Source organism: Topomyia yanbarensis, chromosome 3, assembly GCF_030247195.1.
Source record: "Topomyia yanbarensis strain Yona2022 chromosome 3, ASM3024719v1, whole genome shotgun sequence".
Lineage (NCBI taxonomy): Eukaryota > Metazoa > Arthropoda > Insecta > Diptera > Culicidae > Topomyia > Topomyia yanbarensis.
In genome coordinates this window covers 143,891,303-143,911,936 of record NC_080672.1, presented here as the reverse complement: position 1 = coordinate 143,911,936, position 20,634 = coordinate 143,891,303, and the positions used below count along the sequence as shown (strand labels likewise).

Sequence of the window (20,634 nt, the reverse complement as noted above, 5' to 3'; positions counted from 1 at the left end):
TATATGTTGCAGATGGAGAAAATACTGAAACTTTCAGCTTTTTTCCTACACAATATTACGTAAGCTTATTAAACAATTTTTCCTAATAAGTTTGTGAAAATTAAAAAACTATTTGAAATTTTTTAATAGTTTAATTTTTTATTTAACCGTGATTTTTTAATAAATAGTGACCATCGCTTCACAACGTAGTCTATTTTTCATGGCTTGCGGTGAGCACGATCTCTCGAATTGCTGAACTGAAAATGATGGAAGAGAAATTAATTTTTTGTATTCTTTACAGATTTAACTCGCCGCGCAGATAGCTCTGAATTAGACCCGCTGGTGCCCTAAGACGATTTCGCTAGGTTTTCAGAGCACTGTGCACCCAGTGCATTAACGCAAGTGACGGAAGGTTATCGAAAAGTTTCGTGAAAATGAAAATTCCAGTAATGATGGTGATTTTCCCAAATGGTTCGTTTTCGAGAGGTTTTTATTTGTTCTTTGGCATTAGGATTAGCGATAATAATTCAAATCAAGGATACTACTGGGAAGTCACCTTTAGAAAAAGTCGAAGTCGAAGTAAAATTTGGAACTATGCACGCATGCACTTCAGAGATAGCGTGATATCAGGATCTGCGATTCCATTTCAACGCTTTTTTGTGAAAAGGGCGATACTTACAAATATAAACATAAGGTTTTTTTTCATACATGCGAATGAGGGCTTTGAAACGCAACAAATTAACCTAAAAATTTGGATTCTACGATTTTGCTTTCTTAAACTACAGCAAAAAATACAACGGGCGAAACTGTATTTTTGTTTGTTTATTTAAAGTTTCGCCCTCCACGCTCCATGCAAACAATCAGGGCGATACTTTATTTGCTAGCAGTTTAGAGGCGAAACTGTTTTTTCGTATTTTTTAGGATTATCAAGCTGATACCAGCTGTAAATAGTAACAATGATCGCTATTGAAAAAACCCGGACGAAATCGGTGGTGTAAAACTGTAGTTATTGTAAAAAACGTAAGGGCGATACTTCAATGCTGATAGGTGGGACCGAAAATGTAAACAATCGCCAAAGGGGCGATACTATAATTTTGTCAATTTCAATAGCAAAAACAAATTTTAATTTAATAATTTCAAATACTTTATGAAGTTTTGGGTTTCGATCACTGAATCATGCAATCTAGAATATAAAACACTGGAAATATTCACTGTTGATTTTCTTTGAATGGTGTCACTGCTAGTAGTTTTCAAGAAAAAGCGTTGATTTCTTAGTTCTCAGTCGCGTTGGAAATTTGAGTAAAGTATAAACTTCAAATCGATTCAAAAAAAAATCGAATTTTTTGGCTCAGTATAATATATAACCCCTTTAGGAAAATTCAGTTTTCCCACCACAATTTAGATATTTTATTAACAGAGCATTAACAATAATTCGTTGGTATGTCTATTTTATGGGCCATTTTTCGCTTTCCCATTGATTTGGTTTGAGATTTCTAGCACTGATGTTGTCCTATGCTGATTTGAGCGATTCTCTGAGTCCTGCCACTATCCCATGTAGTATGTGTTATCAAAAACATCGCGAAGCATCAAGCTCTAAATGTTCTCAAACGATATAATATCCGAAGAGAGTGATAAGAGTTATAAGAAATGTCTCATCACACTGTTAGGTGGATTAAAAGCGTTTTTATACATTATGTGAGTGGTGATACCGAGGTAAGCCGGTGGCAGCTAATTCGTTCGGGCCTCAACCAGTATGGGTTCTAATACTGTTTTCGTTTTCAAATTGGCATACACCAGTGTAATGTAAACGTTTTTACGTTGTGTTATACTGCAGTAATGCAAAAAAGAGATAGACGGATTACACCAAACTCTGAGTATAACACCGACTATATCAATATAAGTATCACAGAAAAAATAAACTTACAATGTAGATTAATGTGACAATAACGTATGACGTATGAATAACATTCAACGCAATGTATTAATGAATGATTAGAGATTACCAGGCTAAGGGCAAATGCAATACGGTCGTTCCCGGTAAGGGAGTTAAGGCTTCACGTTATTCTACACTTCATAATGGAAGCATAGGGCTCAGTATAGTGCAAATCCATCCATATTATGATGTAACATGATTGCATTTCCAATCCAACTTGGCACATATTTTCCATTTCAACTTACTTCTACAATCTAGGTCTAACCTATATTGCTGCGAAGCACTCAGCCGGCGGCTATGATTTTTCACAGCCAATAAATTTCCGTACTTTTCATGCACCGTCCCGACAGCCAAAGCCACTGTCTGTTACTAATATTACCTGTTGCGCTACCTGATCATTGCACCGAGACTATGTGGTTTCGAAATGAATTCAATTGTGTTAAATTTGCTCTACCCTTAGTAATGCAGGGTATGCGCTGATCATTTATTGTAAGCGATATGGTTTATTATGTCAAAATGAAACTACGTACGATACAGATGCAATCATTCCAAAGTGAATATATATATATATATATATATATATATATATATATATATATATATATATATATATATATATATATATATATATATATATATATATATATATATATATATATATATATATATATATATATATATATATATATATATATATATATATATATATATATATATATATATATATATATATATATATATATATATATATATATATATATATATATATATATATATATATATATATATATATATATATATATATATATATATATATATATATATATATATATATATATATATCTGTACTATCTGTACTAATTCCCTATTCTTGAAGCTGTAAACCATCAGTTAAACAACCCCTATAAAAACCATGAATATGGTCCATGCCTAGATTTACAACCATCCAAACACCACAAGATGTCTCAATAAGCCAAAGAAACCAAAATACAGTCTACCGGACCATGGTGATGGTGTTTTCATGGGTTGATCCCTTTCAAAACACTATGCAGTGGGGGTGAAATAGTGCACAATATCTGCTTTTTAAGGATGAGACTGTGAAAACCGGTTTATAGGCAGATATGCACTTAAATATTGATCTCAACTAGTGTTAGGACTGCCATACAATCATTTGAATCTTAAAATGGGTTTTGAGAAAAAAATTTCATGCGCTTTGTGTATATTGTATCTGTTCCAAGTTTCCCAACCATCTAAACGTAAAAAAAACTCAAGCCCATTTTAAAATTCAAGTGAGTGTAGTGGCAGCATCGATCGTGATCGATATCTAAGGTCAGGTCCGCCTATAAATCCGTTTTTGTAGTCTCAATCCCAAAAACGCTTTTAATCCACCTAACAGTGTGATGACACATTTCTTATAACTCATATCACTCTCTTCGGAAATTATATCGATTGAGAATATTAAGAACTTTATGTTTCACGATGTTTTTGATAATACATACTACGTGGGATAGTGGCAGGACTCAGAAAATGGCTCAAATCGGCGTAGGACAACATCAGTGCTAGAAATCTCAAACAAAATCAACGGGAAAGCGAAAAAATGGCCCATAAAATAGACATACAAACGAATTATTGCTAATGCTCTGTTAATAAAATATCTAAATTCCTCAATCAATGCATTGTGGTGGGAAAACTGAATTTTCCTAATGAGGTTATATATTGTGCTGAGCCAAAAAAATCGAAATTTTTTTTGAATCGATTTGCTCAAATTTCCAACGCGACTGAGAACTAAGAAATAAAATCGCAGCTCCTGATATCACGCTACCTCTGAATTGCATGCGTGCACAGTTCAAATCTGTAAAGAATACTAACAATCAGAGATAAAAATAATCGAAGCTCTTTGTTGACTGCTGAAAATGACCCTGTTGCGACTCGCGGTGAATAGAAAAAATATTCATTCAACTATCCATCTTATTCATTCAGTTGAATATCGTACAATATATTCATTACACTAATTATCTAGGAAAATGTTTTCAAATGTCGATAAAGCATATGAAACAACAATCATCATCGCTTACATTGTGCCAGGGCCTACTTTGATGCGTTTGATTCGTTGCTGCACGGTGTTTTCGTGTAATAATCGGAGCCGAATGAAAATCTGCATGGATTCATGGGCGGTTTGTTCGTTTGACATTTTCAGCTGCGTCACTGAATATTGAAAATGAATGCGGCTGAATATGATCAATTTTCATTCAATGAATTTGAATATTTTTAACTCTGCTAACAATTAACTTCTATTCCATAATTTTCAGTTCAGCAATTCGAGAGATCGTGCTCACCGCAAGCCATGAAAAATAAACTACGTTGTGAAGCGACGGTCACTATTTATTAAAAAATCACGGTTTAATAAACAAAAATAAAACTATTAAAAAATTTCAAATAATTTATAATTTTCACAAACTTATTAGGGAAAGTTGTTTAATAAGCTTTCGTAATATTGTGTAGGAAAAAAGCTGAAAATTTCAGTATTTTCTCTATCTGAAGCATATAAATCCTTTGGAAGAAGTCGATAAAATAACCCCTTGAAAACTACCTAAAAATTGTTGTAGTTCGAAGCAATAAAAAAATGGAATGTACCTATTAATGTGGGACACAGTGAATAATACATACAGTAAAGACCCGTTTTTATCAGTCCCATGGTGTATTTTAGGCTAACAAAATGGAGACATTGACTAAATCGGGCAATTTTCTTTTTCTTTATAATAAACTGAAGCTGTTAAAATATTCTTCCCGTCCCTTGATGTAATCTGATAACTATTTCTGATTACTTAATATAAATTTCTCTAAAGGGGTTTTCTAGCGTAAAATTTAAAAAGAATGAGTTTTTTCTATTTTTGCATATTTGCATCTTCATGATAAGGAAAACATGCTCAAGAAAGGATTTACTCGAATTCAGTCTTGTTCGTCTGCTAGAGCCCATCAAACATATGTTCATATATGACTCATAAAATCGGGTTTTCAATGTATTTTAATAGATATTCAGTATTCAAAGAAGTTTCTTGTGAATGAATGTAGAACGACTTTGTTTCTACTTACTTGAAGTCAGCGGCGTAGTCAGAAATTCGGTTTGGTAAAAATCGAACTAACTGTCCAAATGGCATATTTCCGAAACCGACATCTTTGAAGTTTTAAAATTATGGAGAATCAATTTTTCAAAATATAGTAACAGAGTAGTAATTTTAGTAACAGAGTAGGAATTTTTCAAAAAATAGTAGAGTTCGTGTCTTAAGCGAATTTGTTGAGACTATCATTGGAATAATGACCTATTAACCTGAGTAAATTCTTCATAAATACTTCTTGGAGGATATAACGTTAAAATTATTTTATCAAATCATGTACTGTTTAACGTTTGTAAAACTCATCGGAGATACTAAACCTCCGAAATAAGCGGTTTCAAAATAGTGTTATCTTGACCATAAATTACTGTTTTTGAACATTTATTTGACCTATTCATATTGGTTATACAACAAAAATCAAATGCTCATCAAAATCGATCAGGAACTGTTAGAGTCGAATGGAAAACGCCATTTTTCACTCTGGAATTTTGTATTGGAATGTTTTCAGGCAGGTATTTGATATTGATGTTATTAGACAACTGTGAAATCAAGACCAATGCATCAGTTACATATCAGGATCCCATTCCGACAATTTTTCAAAAGTCTTCATGATGTTTACAACAACAGGTTATCAATGTACGAATCAGATCATTCTTATTGTAATATTGAATTAAATCAGTCAGTATCAATAAATTTTTAACTTCAATCCAATTTTTTTTACCGGGGGGGGGGGGGGGGGGTATTAAACCCCAACGCTTCCTCTTGGCTACGCCGTTGCTTGTAATTATTTTTTTCGCTTCTTATTTTTTAAGATATGTTTCAGATCGATCCGATGGTTATAAGTTAGAAAAAATGCAGTCAGAAGGTTCGCACAAATGAACATTTTTGTACTGATAAGTTATCAAGTTCCTTCCAGACAACTTGGAAGTGTTCGGTGATTATTTCTAGCGGTTGTAGATAGAAGAATGAAATACAAAATTCGTTTTAACGAAATAATGTTTGGCTTATTTAAATGGATTATTACTATATTGAACAATAAATAGGCGACAAAGGGTAATCCACAAACAACAAGCCATAACTGTTAAAGTATTAAAAATAGATATTTGATGTCTTCAGTAAAGTTATTCGCAAAAGTAAGAGCTACAAATTTGCTGAACACATCATCTCAATACAATAAACCTCAAGAAAATTTATGAAAATATCTCACTCGTAGGGGGATTAATCAGCAAAAACACAATATCAAAAGAAAGGGCATATTACCTCTATTAGATTCTCTGAAGATACTATTGACCTAAAAGTTGCCGTTTTGGCGTTAATAATAGATTACATGTTTTGGTCATATTTCTGGCAATGGTAAATGATAAAATTTTTTCGTCCTTATTTAATGTTAAATATCTCTTTTGATAATAGTCCGATTTCAATAATATATAGCTTGTTCGAAAGGAATTCGTTAGAGCTGTCTAAAAATATATAAAAATTTTATTTCGGCAGATAATTTAAAAAAAACTGCAAAAAACGCCATTTTTACACATTTGAACTTTCATATCTTGGAAACTAAACATCAGAATCAAAAAAAATTAATTGCGGTCTGTCTGGCTGATAGGTTTTTCATTTAAAATTGGTTTGGATAAGATCGGTTCAGATATTGCTGAGAAACACGAATGAGAGTTTGTCCGTTACATACACACACACAGACACACACACATTGTCCCAAATCGTCGAGCTGAGTCGATTGGTATATAAGACTCGGCCCTCCGGGCCTCGGGAAAAACCTTGAAAGTTTGAACGAATTCTATAAATTTCTTTTATAAGAAATGTAAAAACAGGCAATATTATGTTGCATCTGCAAACTTCTGCAAGAAAAGGTGAATATTTTTAAATAAATTGATTCTATTGCAATTGATTTTGTCGTGGGATGTGGAGGGAAATGGTTGCAGATCGTACTTAAATGAAAAAAAACATGTTTTAATTCACCTAGTGGTACAATTGTGCCTTTCTCATTTCTCCAAACTATGATTCCATGGCTAGTTATGTTCAATACAATTGTGGAAATGTCTATTACATTCTTAGTACACTTATGTATAATGGCTCGCCGTCCACGAACTTGATGAGCTGCGTGTTGATGCTGAAACACTTGAAACAAAAAATAAATCATACCTAATTAGTTTAATCAGCATTAGTTCAATGGTGTCTTCTTGTTAACTTATTTTGGCATGTGTGTGAGGGGGATGAAAAACCCACAACCCAAAGCCACCACTCTAGCTTATTTTGGTATGGCTGGTGGGTGAACGCGATAGGAATGAGAGAGTTACGGGTCTGTAGGAGGTGGGATGGGGCGGTAGTCCGAGCGGGGTGTGATGGAGAGGGATCTGAGTAGAGTTTAATGAGAGGGGGATTGAGAGGATAATTGTGCGATATGTGGAGAGTAACCCCCGCCACACACCCCTGATAAAATCCATAATATCTATTCAAGTAAAAAATGGCTTGGATTAGGTTGACGATTTTCAGAGTAATGGCAAAACCTTTCTATATGAGTGGAAAAAGTAAGTTTCATGATAGTACAGGTAAATGGGAAATTTATTGTGACCGATTTGCGATTATTTATCGCATACACACACATACGCTTACTCACACAGAGCAGGCGTGGTGAATCCGTTCGACAGAGGTGGTTTGGTGAGGTCACCACCACCAGCAGTAGCTGAAGTCATTCAGCAAGATCAGGAGAATGAGGAACATCAGCAACAGCAGCTATAACAACAGCCTTAGAAGAGCGGAATAAAATTCCACCTCACAGAAGCCAAAAGTAATGGCAGCGAGGTACTTGGTGTAGAAGTTTGTAGACTCGCGAAATAATGTCCATAAGGACATTAACCCATTCATGCCCATGTTGTTTGTGGACAACGACGTTTTTAAACAGCTATAACTTTTGATTGAGACGAGATTTGCTCACAAAAACAAGTAAGGCTCATTAATGTGATTAGTACCTTTAATTTGAGTATTAACAGTAACAAGGATCAGCTCTAGAACTGAAGTTATAGCAATTAGCAATTGGATTCAGATGGACCAGTGCTGCCAGGGACAGTTTACGTTGACGACGTAAAATGATTTTTTCATATACCTTCATTATGGTGCAATATTATTGAAAACTGTTAAAACTTATCAATTTAGACTGTCGTTGACTACGTTTTCCACGTAATTGAACTATTGTAATTATTCTGGGAGAATTGTATTGAGCATTAGAAGGTAAAAATTGACCAGCTTCTAGCACTGCCATGGAAGCACCTATCTTTATGAAAATAAGCCAACCGTTTTAAAGGAAAAAAAGTTTTGAAACCCTACATGCACTAGAAAAAAGTTGGGCATGAAAGGGTTAAGGAGATGGTTCTCAGAATGGCGCTGATGTAGCTGAGCAAACATTGGCGTCGACTACTATCTTGCTAGACCCTCAGAAGCAGTGGAAGGAGAAGCGGATTGGAGTGGAAAACACGCCAGTTTCCGCGACTTCAAAGAGGACAAGAACCTCCCCAGGAGACGGAAGATCAGGCGGGCCCAAAAGGCAGACGCTCGAGGACGCTGGTGTTGCCGAAGGAAAGGACGTCATCTAACAGGAAGAAAGCTGGAGTACCATTGTAGGTCGGAAGAAGAAATACGGGAAAGAGCAAAAGCAGAAGGAAGAACGAAAAGGGGAATAGAAGAGGAAAGGAAAGACTTCGGATCGTCAAAAGGCGCCACAAGGAGAAGCTGTGCTCGTCGAAGCCAATGACGCGACAACTTATGCAGCACTGCTCAAGAAGATCAGAGAGGACCCGGAGCTGAGGGATTTGTGGGGAAAACGTCGTAAGAATCAGGAAGAGGACCCGGAGCTGAGGGCTTTGTGGTGAAAACGTGGTTGAGAATCACCCAAAAAGGCAATATGCTCTTCGAGTTGAAGAAGGGTCCCACGACTAGCAGTTCGATCTTGCAAGAGACTATTATTAAATCAATGGGTGAAAAGACAGAAGTTAAAGCAGAAGAAATTACGACGGAAGACGAGCTGAGAGGTGCACTGAAGCAGCAGTGTAACCTGGGCGAGGTGCGCTTGACTATCCGGTTAAGGAAGGGATACGGAGGAATTCAGACAGCGATAATTCGTTTATCGCTAACCGCTGCTGTCAAAGCGCTGGAGGTAGGCAAAGTTACGTTTGGATGGTCGAGATCAAGGATGCAAAATGCCTACCTTTTCTACGGCTGTAATTTTTCTACTTACATTCTCCTTTCTCATATGACGCTGTTGTCTTTCGCTAGTGCAGGACGCCCAGCGCTGTACGGCAGCCTGTAAGCAAATCAGTAACATGACAAAAAATTACTGCCCCCAGTACAGCCACCAGACGCGAGCGGTACAGCTTCTCTTTCTCTCTCTCTCTCCCCCTCTCTCCTCATTTTACACTTTTTAATATTTTTAATTTATTCGATATTTTTAATCACAAACGACGACAATGAATGCGGTTCATTTACGCCACGACCGGCATCAACGCTTACGTGTGCGGGTCCCTTTGACTATGCAGAGAAAAGTGTACAAAGCGAGATAACAAACTTTACTACGCCACACTCTCACCGAGCAGGCGGAGTACAACAGCAAAACAAAAAAGTATTTTACTGCTGTACGGAAAAATGTACTCGGCTTGGCTAACGTTCTGGCAAGAGCAGTAGTGATGCGTCGCTGTAGCGGGCTGTACGGCTTGTGCAAATGTAAATATATCGAAAAAAATGTAGTTTACAGGTACCGTTTGCATCCCTGGTCGAGATGCCCATTAAGAGCCCGGTCAGATGAAACAGCAGTTGGAGTTAAAACCTGACTCAGTTTCTTCTCGAGCAAAAACTGCATTAGTTTTGCAACCCTTTGGTGCTTATATTCTCTTCTTCAGTGTTCAGCTCATTTGGAAATCTTGATTTACTTCATGATTTCTAGAGCTTTTATTCAAAACGACATATCTACAATGAGTGACTCTCTTTGTTTACTTTCTCTCTCGATTATTACGACGTCACTATAGCACTTTTCACTTGTTTTACAGTACCGATCGAAAGCCAGCGGTTTTGACTAGCATATTATGCAAAGAGTTGAGGGATAATTGTTAAAGCGACCGAATTATTAACAGAAGAGGAAATAAACAATGAGTGTAGGTATGTTTCTTTTAAAAACGCTCCAGATTTATCCTAACAAAAATTAAAAAATCGGTCATGATTTCAGCGCCCCTCTGAGGCTAGCGCCCTTGGCGGAGGCCAACCGCACGGCTCTGCTCATTTGTGACTGGGACAGGGACCCATTGAACTTTCCGATGATCCGGCGTAGAATTGGCCAGTTCACAAATAGGGTCTTTGTTGCGGATCTTTCGGATGAATTTCACGTAGAATCCAGGCTCAGTATTTGAATCAGAGTATCATTATTATTTCAGATGGAATTTTATATCAGCTTTTCAGAATATTACAAAGCGTTGGGATAAGTTTTATTGATTGACCACATTATCGCTCGTTCAGTATTATGAGAAAAACTGGTGTACCATCGGAATCGGCATCGAAATCACAATGCAGAACATCCAAGATCGGTCGTATCATGTACAAAACTGATGATTGCATTCTCATTTTAGTTTCATTTGTGTTTATTATTAGTATTCTGCCAACGAAAACCTGTGATTTATGATGATGGTTTTGCATACATCTATGTTTGCCAAACATGGCCCCATTCAGCACCGATTCCCATTGGCCAACCAGGTCAAAGACTGCAATATTTACCAGAAACTGAAAATTGAAACTCTAACAAACAATTTGGGTAAAAGTACATTAAGATTTGGCTGAAAATGTGTCTTAAAACTGAGTTCGAAATCTGTGCCAATATGACACGCTAACACATTATTCGCAACTTTTGTTGTACCACCCTTCAGGAATGTTTGAAAATTTTGAACTTTATTGAAATTCGTTGCTCTTCATGAAAGAAGAAAAGTCTAGAAATTCCAAACTTCGAGGTGCAAAACTTTCAATCGCGTTTTGAAAGTTCATTAGGAATTATATTGCCCCCAAACACCTAAAGAAGGTTAGACTTATCTTTAATATACGTACGCTTATTTAAAAGAATACCATTTTGAATTAAGGGGGAGGGGTTGCTTTTTTGCGAATTGTTTTTTAGAACTTTGCGTGAAGCGAATTGATCAAAACTTTTGTACATTATAGTGTATCATTTCAATAACATGCTGTAAATTTTCCATTCAAAAATATCGACAAACGACTCAGTGACGAAATTTTTTGTAGAACATCTCTGGAAAAAACATGATTTGCCAAAGGGTAGTCTTAGTACAAATCGCATTGTGCTCACAAGCAAACAGCTATGATTATTTAACTTCACTTTGTTGACAGTCTTTGAGTTGTCAGAACTGTGCCTCATTGTGCCACACATTGTGGTAACGAGTGAAATGATCGTGTATTACTGATAATCGTATTCTTATACTGGGTTATCGTAGGTGATACAGTGTCTGTATGGCACATGGTTCTAAGCGCAAATCACCCCTTGTAATTTGCGGTGTTTTTTCATATAACGTTTATTTGACACGGCATTTGCAAAAGCTTTTTTTTACATAACATGTTACAAAGGTTCTTAAGACTATCACGTTATAAAAAAAATCACTTTCTAATGCTAACACTGAGGATAATCATCACTTTGAATATTTTTAATTATACTCTATTTTCTTGAATTTCATTGTAAACCTATTGATAGTTTTTCTGTAATCTTTGTTAATTTTTTTTCTTTATTTATATCGTTTTATCTAACTTAACTAACTGCAAAGAAATCTAAATTGTTTGTGGTAGCAAGGGAAAAAAAACTAGAAACATTGTGGGGATAATTATATTTGAATATTTATTGTTTTCAAGAAATGACAAATATGGCCCATGTATGTAAGATCTCGTAAAGCGAGGATATCACGAACAGGTACATAGGGTGGTTTTCTTCTGGCTCGTAAGGAGAATTTGCGGTGTTACCTGCCATTCAAAAACTACTTAACCGATTTATTTCAAACTTTGCATACACATTCTTATTAAAAATACCTAACCCCTACGTTGAGTTTTTAAGATAATTTTGTGTTTAAGGGGGTGATTACTCAAAAATGGCGGAATTTTTGGTGAAAAATAGAAAATTATTTTTATAATGAGTATAAATCCCCCTTAATTGGAAATTTATCTCGAAAACTCAACGTAAGCGTTAGGTATTTTTTACATAGAATGTGTATGCAAACTTTGAAAGAAATCGGTTAAGTAGTTTTTGAATGGCAGGTAACACCGCAAACCATGTTTTTCCAGAGACATTGTACAAAAAGCTTCGTCACCGAGTCTTTTGTCGATATTTTTGCATGAAAAGATTACAGCATGTTAATGAAATGATACACTATAATGAACAAAAGTTTTGATCAATTGACTTCACGCAAAGTTCTAAAAAATCTCAAAAAAGTGATTTTTTTCACGCTGAAACCATTACCCTTCCACCCCGGTTTTCCGACGACGATACATCATCGTTAACATGTACCACCGACAAATTATCGTGAAAAGTGTATCGTATATTAACAACCCTGGTTTTTACCATTTATAAGTTTTAAGATATGTATACAATTTTAAATTTTGAAAAAAGTTCTACCGAAATGTGCTAAATGGCGCTTGTCGTAAGATAGCATAGCAGACCCAGTAACATGATCTTATTCTAGAAAACTCACGGCTTTTGATGAAGCAAGAAGTAAGAACTCGAATACGACAAAGTACACAGGCTTAAAAGATGACAATCGCACGATCTCACTTCAAGAGTATTGCTCTTTGTATAGAACAGCCACATGAGCTCGTTTCATTTACAGCACAGCTCGTGAGCTCTGTTAGGAACAGGCACGCGAGCAGAACGTGTTGTGGGCGAGCACTGCAGCAAACTGCACAGAATTTCTTCACAACACGCTGTGATCAGCATGCATTCTCCAAATTATTACTCGTTTCCTTTGTTATGTTACGCACTTCCATCGTTCCTTGTTTATGTGCACTATCCTGTTACTGCTATACCCGTGGGGTAAGGCATTTCGAATGTGCATACTTTTGTTTACGAACGCGAAAGCCGGGTGAGAAACTGCTATCGAATGCAGCGGAAGCAGACAAGCAATGCGTGAAACAGCAACTGAAACAAATATAAAAAAAATCACGATGCAATGCAAACAGGGACGTCGTTTGAAGACCAAAACAAAAAGCATATATGCTATATAGTGTCGGTTTCATAAAAAAATATGCGGTAGGTGCTATAGTTACTATAATTTAGTAACTATAGTAGGTACTTGTTCACACACCGTTATTTTATTTTTGCTTTACATTTCAATAAACAATTTTAATCCTAGAATAATTTACTGATATCTTCGTATTGTATATTGTTAAGGATCCTTCCCTTCAGTGGACCGGAGGCGATTTCGATTGTCACACAATAATTGTCGGTGTCGATTTCCTTAAGCACTGCGATGTTTCCCCGATAACCGCCGTTAAGTACCTTCACCTGCTTACCAACCGCCGGAATAACTGTTTCTAAATGGGCCTGTGAATGGTTTCAAAAATAAACATTGAATAGTCATGTTTTTGCTACAATTATTCAAGAATACATTCAAAACGTTCAAATTATGAAACTATCGTTTGAAGTCGAAATAAACATTTACATGCATTTAAATATACAAGGAAAACGATATTGAAGACGACGAATAATACTGAAGAACATCCTCCTAATCATTTGAATGATTCTAATCGATTGTTTATTTCTTCGAGGGATACACATAAAATTTTCTTATGAGGATTGTTCCCCGTTTGGCATAGAGCTATTGCATTGCGTTTTCCCCGTTTGGCATAGAACCATTTGGCCTAAAGGCATTTGACATATCGGTCTTTTAACATATGTCATCCGGTATAATGGTTTTTTTTTGGGATAACCACTGTACTGAACCAAATGCTTGCTAAACTAAATAATCATGAATTAAAAAAAATGCCCAGCCGGGCTTAAATTAATCACAGCCCCTATGTTTGAGTAAACCGGGAAATCGAATGGTTCACCGGTTGGCTGGCGCAGTCTACTGTAGCTACGCCGCTTTCCTTCCCGTGCTTGTGTCAAATGACCGTTACGCCAAATGACCTTTATGCCATATGACCATTAATGGCGATTTCTCTTGAACCTGAAACTGAGTCAGGTTCTAACCCCAACCGCTGTCAGTTCATACATTTTGACAGCAGTTGGAGTTAGGAACTGACTCAGTTTCGACTCAAACGAAAACCACAAAAGTCGATTGACTTTTTTGTCAAATGACTATATGCCGATCGGGCTTATGCCAAATAGCCTGACACCGCTTACGAGTACGTGTAAAACTAAAAAAGTATCTAGCTAATGCATAGAAGGTGCTCACCTGATCAACCTTAAGCTTATCTCCCGTTTCCAGCAGTCTGATTTTTGCACGATATTTATCTATCATCTCTACTACCACACCTTTTTCCTTGTAGTAGTCATCACCGAGCGATTTGGTAACGAGTTTTACAACGATTCCTTCAGCCAACCAGTAATCCTTCCGATTACTTTTTTCCTTTTTCATCTCTTCCTCGCGAATTAATTCATCTAATGCCGATGGTTTTTTGAACTCACTACTTGTCGATCCTGATTTAAATTTCTTCTCCTTTTTTACTTCGAGCACATCCTGTGGACGTTTCTCTAATTTAATAGGTTTCGTTTCGGTTTTGGAACAGGATCCAAGCTTCAAGTCTATTTTAATGGTTTCATCTTCATGATCTCGTTTAAGTTCCGTATAAGAAGTGGTAGGTTCCTCCTCTTTCTGTCCTCGCCGAACTTGCTCCTCGATGAACTCAGCCAACCGTTCAGCATCGTCCTTATCCATTTTTTGTTTCTTTGCCATTTTTTCTTGCATGGCTAAAGTTTCAGGATCTCGATCAATATATGAGATGTACCAGCCCTTCTCGGTTTCATCCACAACGCAGTGCCCGTTTCGACCCAGAAACTTGACAAACTCGGATAGCGAATGCCACTTGGTAGCGTTCATGTGCAGATGATGCCGATCGGAAATATATTCCTGGTAAACCTTGTTCGCTGCAACTCGCTTCGTCCCGAACTGACGACGAAGTATTTGCATATATCCGGTCATGAACTCCGACGAGAAGCTATCGATAAATTTACCAGCGTTTCCAGCGAACAGCAGAATCTGCCGCTGGTGTGATTCGCTCATTGTGTGGCACTTGAAGCCGTTTTCGTCTCGACATTGTTTCTCACACATTTGGCAGTACCAGCGCAACTTCTGCAGACCCTTGGCTTTCATCTTGTTGGCCAAGTACTTGGGCGTACCGACTTCTGCCTTGCCTTTCCCCATCTTTGTCGATAAAGATAATTAAATCGTAATGTAATATAGCAAGTGGTTTTCTATATTACCTTTGGAAAAATGTAGATAGAGCAGTGTCAACCAAGTTGAGACCTTTATGTTTTGTTCTGTATTTGCAAACGAAGTACGTATAAACAAGCAAACTATGAAACTGGATGATTTTGGTGTCGAATGTAAACAAATGTTCATTCTGTAGTGTCAAACTGGCGCCCAGGTGGCGAAATCATCGGAGTTTAATAAGGATCAACATGCAGAAAATTAAAGGTGGAAACATTTGACATCTTTGAGTGTATTATACTCTAATGTGGTTTGTTTGAGGCGAAACTGAGTCAGTTTCTAACCCCAACTGCTGTCAAAATGTATGAACTGACAGCGGTTGGGGTTAGAACCTGACTCAGTTTCAGGTTCAAGCGAAAACGCCATAAGACAAGACGTGACAATAGGGGGCCGTTTTTGTTTCAATTTTACGTCAGAATGGTCCAGCTCCTAATTGGTTGATTCTGACTTTCTGCACCGTACGCAATGTTAGTGTAGAGATAGCGAAATGATGTTTGGCAGTGTTGCTGTATTTATAGGAAAAGATTGTCATTACTTCTGACAAATAAAATTATTATCGTTAAAAAAGTAAAAATGACTAAATTGAACTTATTTATTATTTATCATTCTAAATATGTAGGACTTGCATCATGTTGAAATTTAGTTCCATTTCAGATTTATCGCCCAGCGCACCCGTAGTAGAGAATGCTCAGTTGTTTTTTTTTATACATTTTAGTTGTTATTTTTTCCTTACCATTTGGAGACAGATAAATGAGTGTCCGTGTTTTGGCTGTCACTTAAAGGTCTTGATTGGGTTTGACATTTCGAGGAACCGTGAGTTACTTATTGGCAAATCCATTAGGGCATGTTCAGGAGCGTTTTATTTTGTATAGGAGTTTCAAAGTAGAACTGGAACTGAAACAATCACATCCCCAGCAGAGCGTTTTGTTTTATAATTTCGAACAGTTTTGTTTTAAAATTTAAAACTGTTATACCCCAGTTAAGCTCAGCCGGAAATGAACCGGAATTCTGGCTGGTTCCAGTTCGTATTCCGGCTCCAGTGACACAACCGATTCTAGTTAGAATCGGTTGTTGCACTGGAGCCGGAATACGAACTGAAACCAGCCAGAATTCCAGTTCATTTCCGACTGAACTTTACTGGGACGATGCCGTTCTATTTGTTGCTGATTTTAAAACACGTTTAGAACTGTGTTTTAAATACATGAAGAGTACTCAGCACAGACACTTAGGCCCGATAGACTGGGGAAAAATAAATTTGAATGCAGTAACGCTGAAGGCATGGCGGGACATGAATTTTAAACTGAATAGAACACCCGCTAAAACTGCTGCTGGGGAAAGCAAGTTCTAGTTTTAAAATTTTCAGTTTTACATTATTCAGCTTTTTGTTGGTGTCTGCGTTCTCAAATGCGCACCCCATTTTGACAACTCGTTCGTCCAGTGTTTATCCAAGTTTATCAATCCTAGCATGCCTATTTAAAATTCGCTCTCGTTGCAAACAATAAAAATAAAATTTTTATTGATATTCGTGCGTTTGCTATTAGAAGCCTTTTCTCGTTGTGATCATCATTTGCGTAGAAGAGGGAATGTTGCTAAACTGTTTTGAAAAACATATAGCGAATCCAAATGTCAACGCGTTGTATTGTGGACGGATTTGGATTCAGTTTGTGGAAAGGTCAAAACCGGATTTCCTTTCCTACTGGCCACTTTGCGCGTGAGAAATTTCGGCAAGCGCGGGGACTCGAAACTCTAAACATGAATCCCCGAAATGTGAACAATTACTACATGTGTTGTAAACATTTTCATACAGGTATGTTTCCCGTCGAAAACATTAAATTTTCATTTCTAGTGAATATCCCCTTTCTAGGAAAGTCTGCTGCACCACATGTAATGCGACATCTAGACTGGATCCTTACCCTGCAAATGGTCCAAGATGACGATTATGATAAATCTGGTGGTTAACAACATTTATCGTAAATTGATATGAAGTTGTTCATTGCAGTATTTTTTATTTATCGAATAATTTATATTGCTACCTTAAATATATACTACCCAAACTAAAACCATTTGATTGTAATTTCCACCCTTCTCCTATTTAATCATTCCAAATTTCGTCTTCGAAAGCATGATTCGGAGGGCCGAGCTTCCGATGCCGAGGCCCGAGCTTCAGATCGGTCTGTACATGTTTATAAGTATTTATGTGACTTAAAAGGTCACGTAGTTTTCACGGAGATAACTACCCTGAGTTATGTTTAGAACATAACCTGGAACTAGCCATCGACTTCGGAGTACACCGTGCAATTGCTGGCTGTGTGCAATCGAGGAAAATGCTGGCGGCTCAACATCGAACAAGCTGGAAGCCTACATTGGATCATGATCATCAATATCGACTGGGCCCGAGATGTTCGCTCAGTGCTTTGGGCAAAGTTATGACAAACGGTTCAGGTTTAAATATCGACACTTACAGCAGTTTTCATATAACCAGAAATACGATTATGAACTAATTGGTCAGTGTTTAAATTGATTCGCGAAGTAGTGAAAAAGGTAATTATAAGCAAACGCACCAACAACCAATCAAAATTGACGCTTATTGTTTGACACAAGAAAAGTTTTAAACAGGGCCTGCTAGGATTGATAAAATTGACACTGGACGAACGACTTGTCAAAATGGGGTGCGCATTTGAGAACGCAGCCACCAACAAAAAGCTACCCCTCAGTGACTCAGGTAACTGGTAGTGTCAAAACTGACATTTGATTAGAAAATGCACGAATCTAGCAACACTGATAAATCTGCTGTTATTTGTCTTTAGTTACCGTTGCAGCCATTGGTTACGTTTTAATGTAGAATACATTTAAGGTTTCAATATAGGGGTCCCGTTTCAAAATATCGGCTGCGGCGCCGCGTCAGATTTTGAACGTTAATAACTTTTATCATACTTAACAGAATGATTTGATTTTTAGACCAATTTGTTGCAAATATGTTCCTCTATGCTGTATTAAAATTTGAAGTATGTATAACATGTACTAATAACAAAAAAAAATGTGTTTTGAAAAATCTTTCGAAAACGACTCGGAAAAGTGAAAATTTTCAGCCCATCCCGCACAGAGCCGTCGTTATGGTAGACCAACCGAACAATAAAATAATGAAAAGTTTATATATAGGTCCATTACATGTTTGTTCGTATGGTTATTCGCATTGGGTTGCTTGACGAGAGCACTTGGTGGGGGAAAGACGGCATATTCCTTTGGTTAGGCCATTAGAAGCCGGACGGAAAGGAAAGGCTCATGCACGGCACGAGAACGAGCGAGAAAGCGATAGTAGTGCATATTAGCGCGATTATATAAATATCTGTCGGTCGGTTTTTCTCATCATTCGTATTCGTTCAAGCACTAGCAAGCAGCCAGTCCACCGAAGAAAAGCAGTCGGCGATGACGACGGCGGAAAAAGTGCCCCAGCTACTGGTGACTCATCGCAACCCGATCAGGAACTGTCGCCCTGCAAGAATTTCGCCCCAACTAAAGGGCAACAGAGAAACTAATCTGCGTTCTAATAAGAGTTAAACTGGCTCACCGTGTCCGCGGGGAGTGCGTCTGAATTATGCTCCCGCAATAAAACAATAAACGGTTCTTTACAGGACCAATTAATTGTGTTCTAATAAGAGTTAAACTGAAATTTACATTTTATGGTGTATAACAAATAATTTTCAGAAAGCAATATAAGAAATACGATGTGTGGAAAGAAAGAAAGAGAATTTAAATTATCTTCTCTCGCTCGTTTTCGTGCACTGCTTTTCCATTCCTTTCTGCTGCTACTACCATCATAACTAAAACGAATGTGCGTGTTCCCCCACCATCTCATGACCAGTGTTGCCACAATTGCATGTCGCTATTACAATTTGAATTATTTTATTGATCCTCTCTAGTATTGATAAAATATAGAACGTGCAAAGTACACTAGTCGCATGCTTTTATTCGAACTTTTTGGCAGCCTCCGTTGATTAACTGCATAAATCGATTTGTTTGTGCAGCTCCTTTCTAGTAGCAAACTAGATAGCCTTTATCAGCGCTAACAAATAACACGAAAGAATTTAAATTTGTGAAAATCTTTTCCTTCCTTCTTTTCAAATCTGCAACATTCTTTGAAAATATTGTTTGAATGTTGTTATTGAAAAACTGAACATGCAAGTTTGCTAGCATTGGCCACTAGATTGAAGGCGATGGAAAGACAGAATATTCGTTTTGGTTATGCTAGTATTGGTAGCCGAACGGAAAGGAAAGGCGCAGGAATGGCACGAAAACGAGCGAGAGAGCGATAGTAGTGCTTTCTCGTATATGAATATTGGTCGTTCGGTTTTTCTGATCATTCGTATTCGTTCAAGCACTAGCAAGCAGCCAGTCCACCGAAGGAAAGCAGTTGGCAATAGCGACGGACGGAAAAAGTGCCCCAGCTACTGGTGACTCATCGGAACTGTCGCCCTGCAAGAATTTCGCCCCAACTAAAGGGCAACAGAGTAGGCTATCGTTCCAGCGTCTGGGTCGTGAGATTGTGCAGGACTGCAAAGTCGAGCTACGCTTACAAAGCTCAGTCGTAATGATGCCCCGAGAAGCCAACGATGCCTACTTGGTCGGTTTGTTCGAGAATGCAAAATAGTGCTTTCTAGCTCACCGTGTCCGCGGGGAGTGCGTCTGAATTATGCTCCCGCAATAAAACAATAAACGGTTCTTTACAGGACCAATTAATTGTGTTCTAATAAGAGTTAAACTGAAATTTACATTTTATGGTGTATAACAAATAATTTTCAGAAAGCAATATAAGAAATACGATGTGTGGAAAGAAAGAAAGAGAATTTAAATTATCTTCTCTCGCTCGTTTTCGTGCACTGCTTTTCCATTCCTTTCTGCTGCTACTACCATCATAACTAAAACGAATGTGCGTGTTCCCCCACCATCTCATGGCCAGTGTTGCCACAATTCCATGTCGCTATAACAATTTGAATTATTTTATTGATCCTCTCTAGTATTGATAAAATATAGAACATGCAAAGTACACTAGTCGCATGCTTTTATTCGAACTTTTTGGCAGCCTCCGTTGATTAACTGCATAAATCGATTTGTTTGTGCAGCTCCTTGCTAGTAGCAAACT

General features: G+C 37.2%; 1 protein-coding gene across 1 annotated transcript; it reads right to left on the bottom strand.

Annotated features, from left to right (window-relative positions):
- Positions 1-13,289: 13,289 nt before the first annotated feature.
- LOC131691549 (DNA/RNA-binding protein KIN17) lies at positions 13,290-15,603 on the bottom strand. Its single transcript, XM_058978056.1, has 3 exons — positions 15,488-15,603; positions 14,460-15,428; positions 13,290-13,606 (listed from the first exon to the last, which is right to left on the bottom strand). The coding sequence occupies exons 2-3, from the start codon at positions 15,426-15,428 to the stop codon at positions 13,412-13,414; spliced, it is 1,164 nt and encodes a 387-aa protein (XP_058834039.1). The 5' UTR covers positions 15,488-15,603; the 3' UTR covers positions 13,290-13,411.
- Positions 15,604-20,634: the final 5,031 nt, after the last annotated feature.

Bases quoted from the DNA above. Each gene is read 5' to 3' on its own strand.
- LOC131691549 (XM_058978056.1), bottom strand. From the start codon at position 15,428: ATGGGGAAAGGCAAGGCAGAAGTCGGTACGCCCAAGTACTTGGCCAAC. The intron at 13,607-14,459 runs GTGAGCACCTTC...AACCATTCACAG, and splicing joins ATAAGCTTAAGGTTGATCAG to GCCCATTTAGAAACAGTTAT.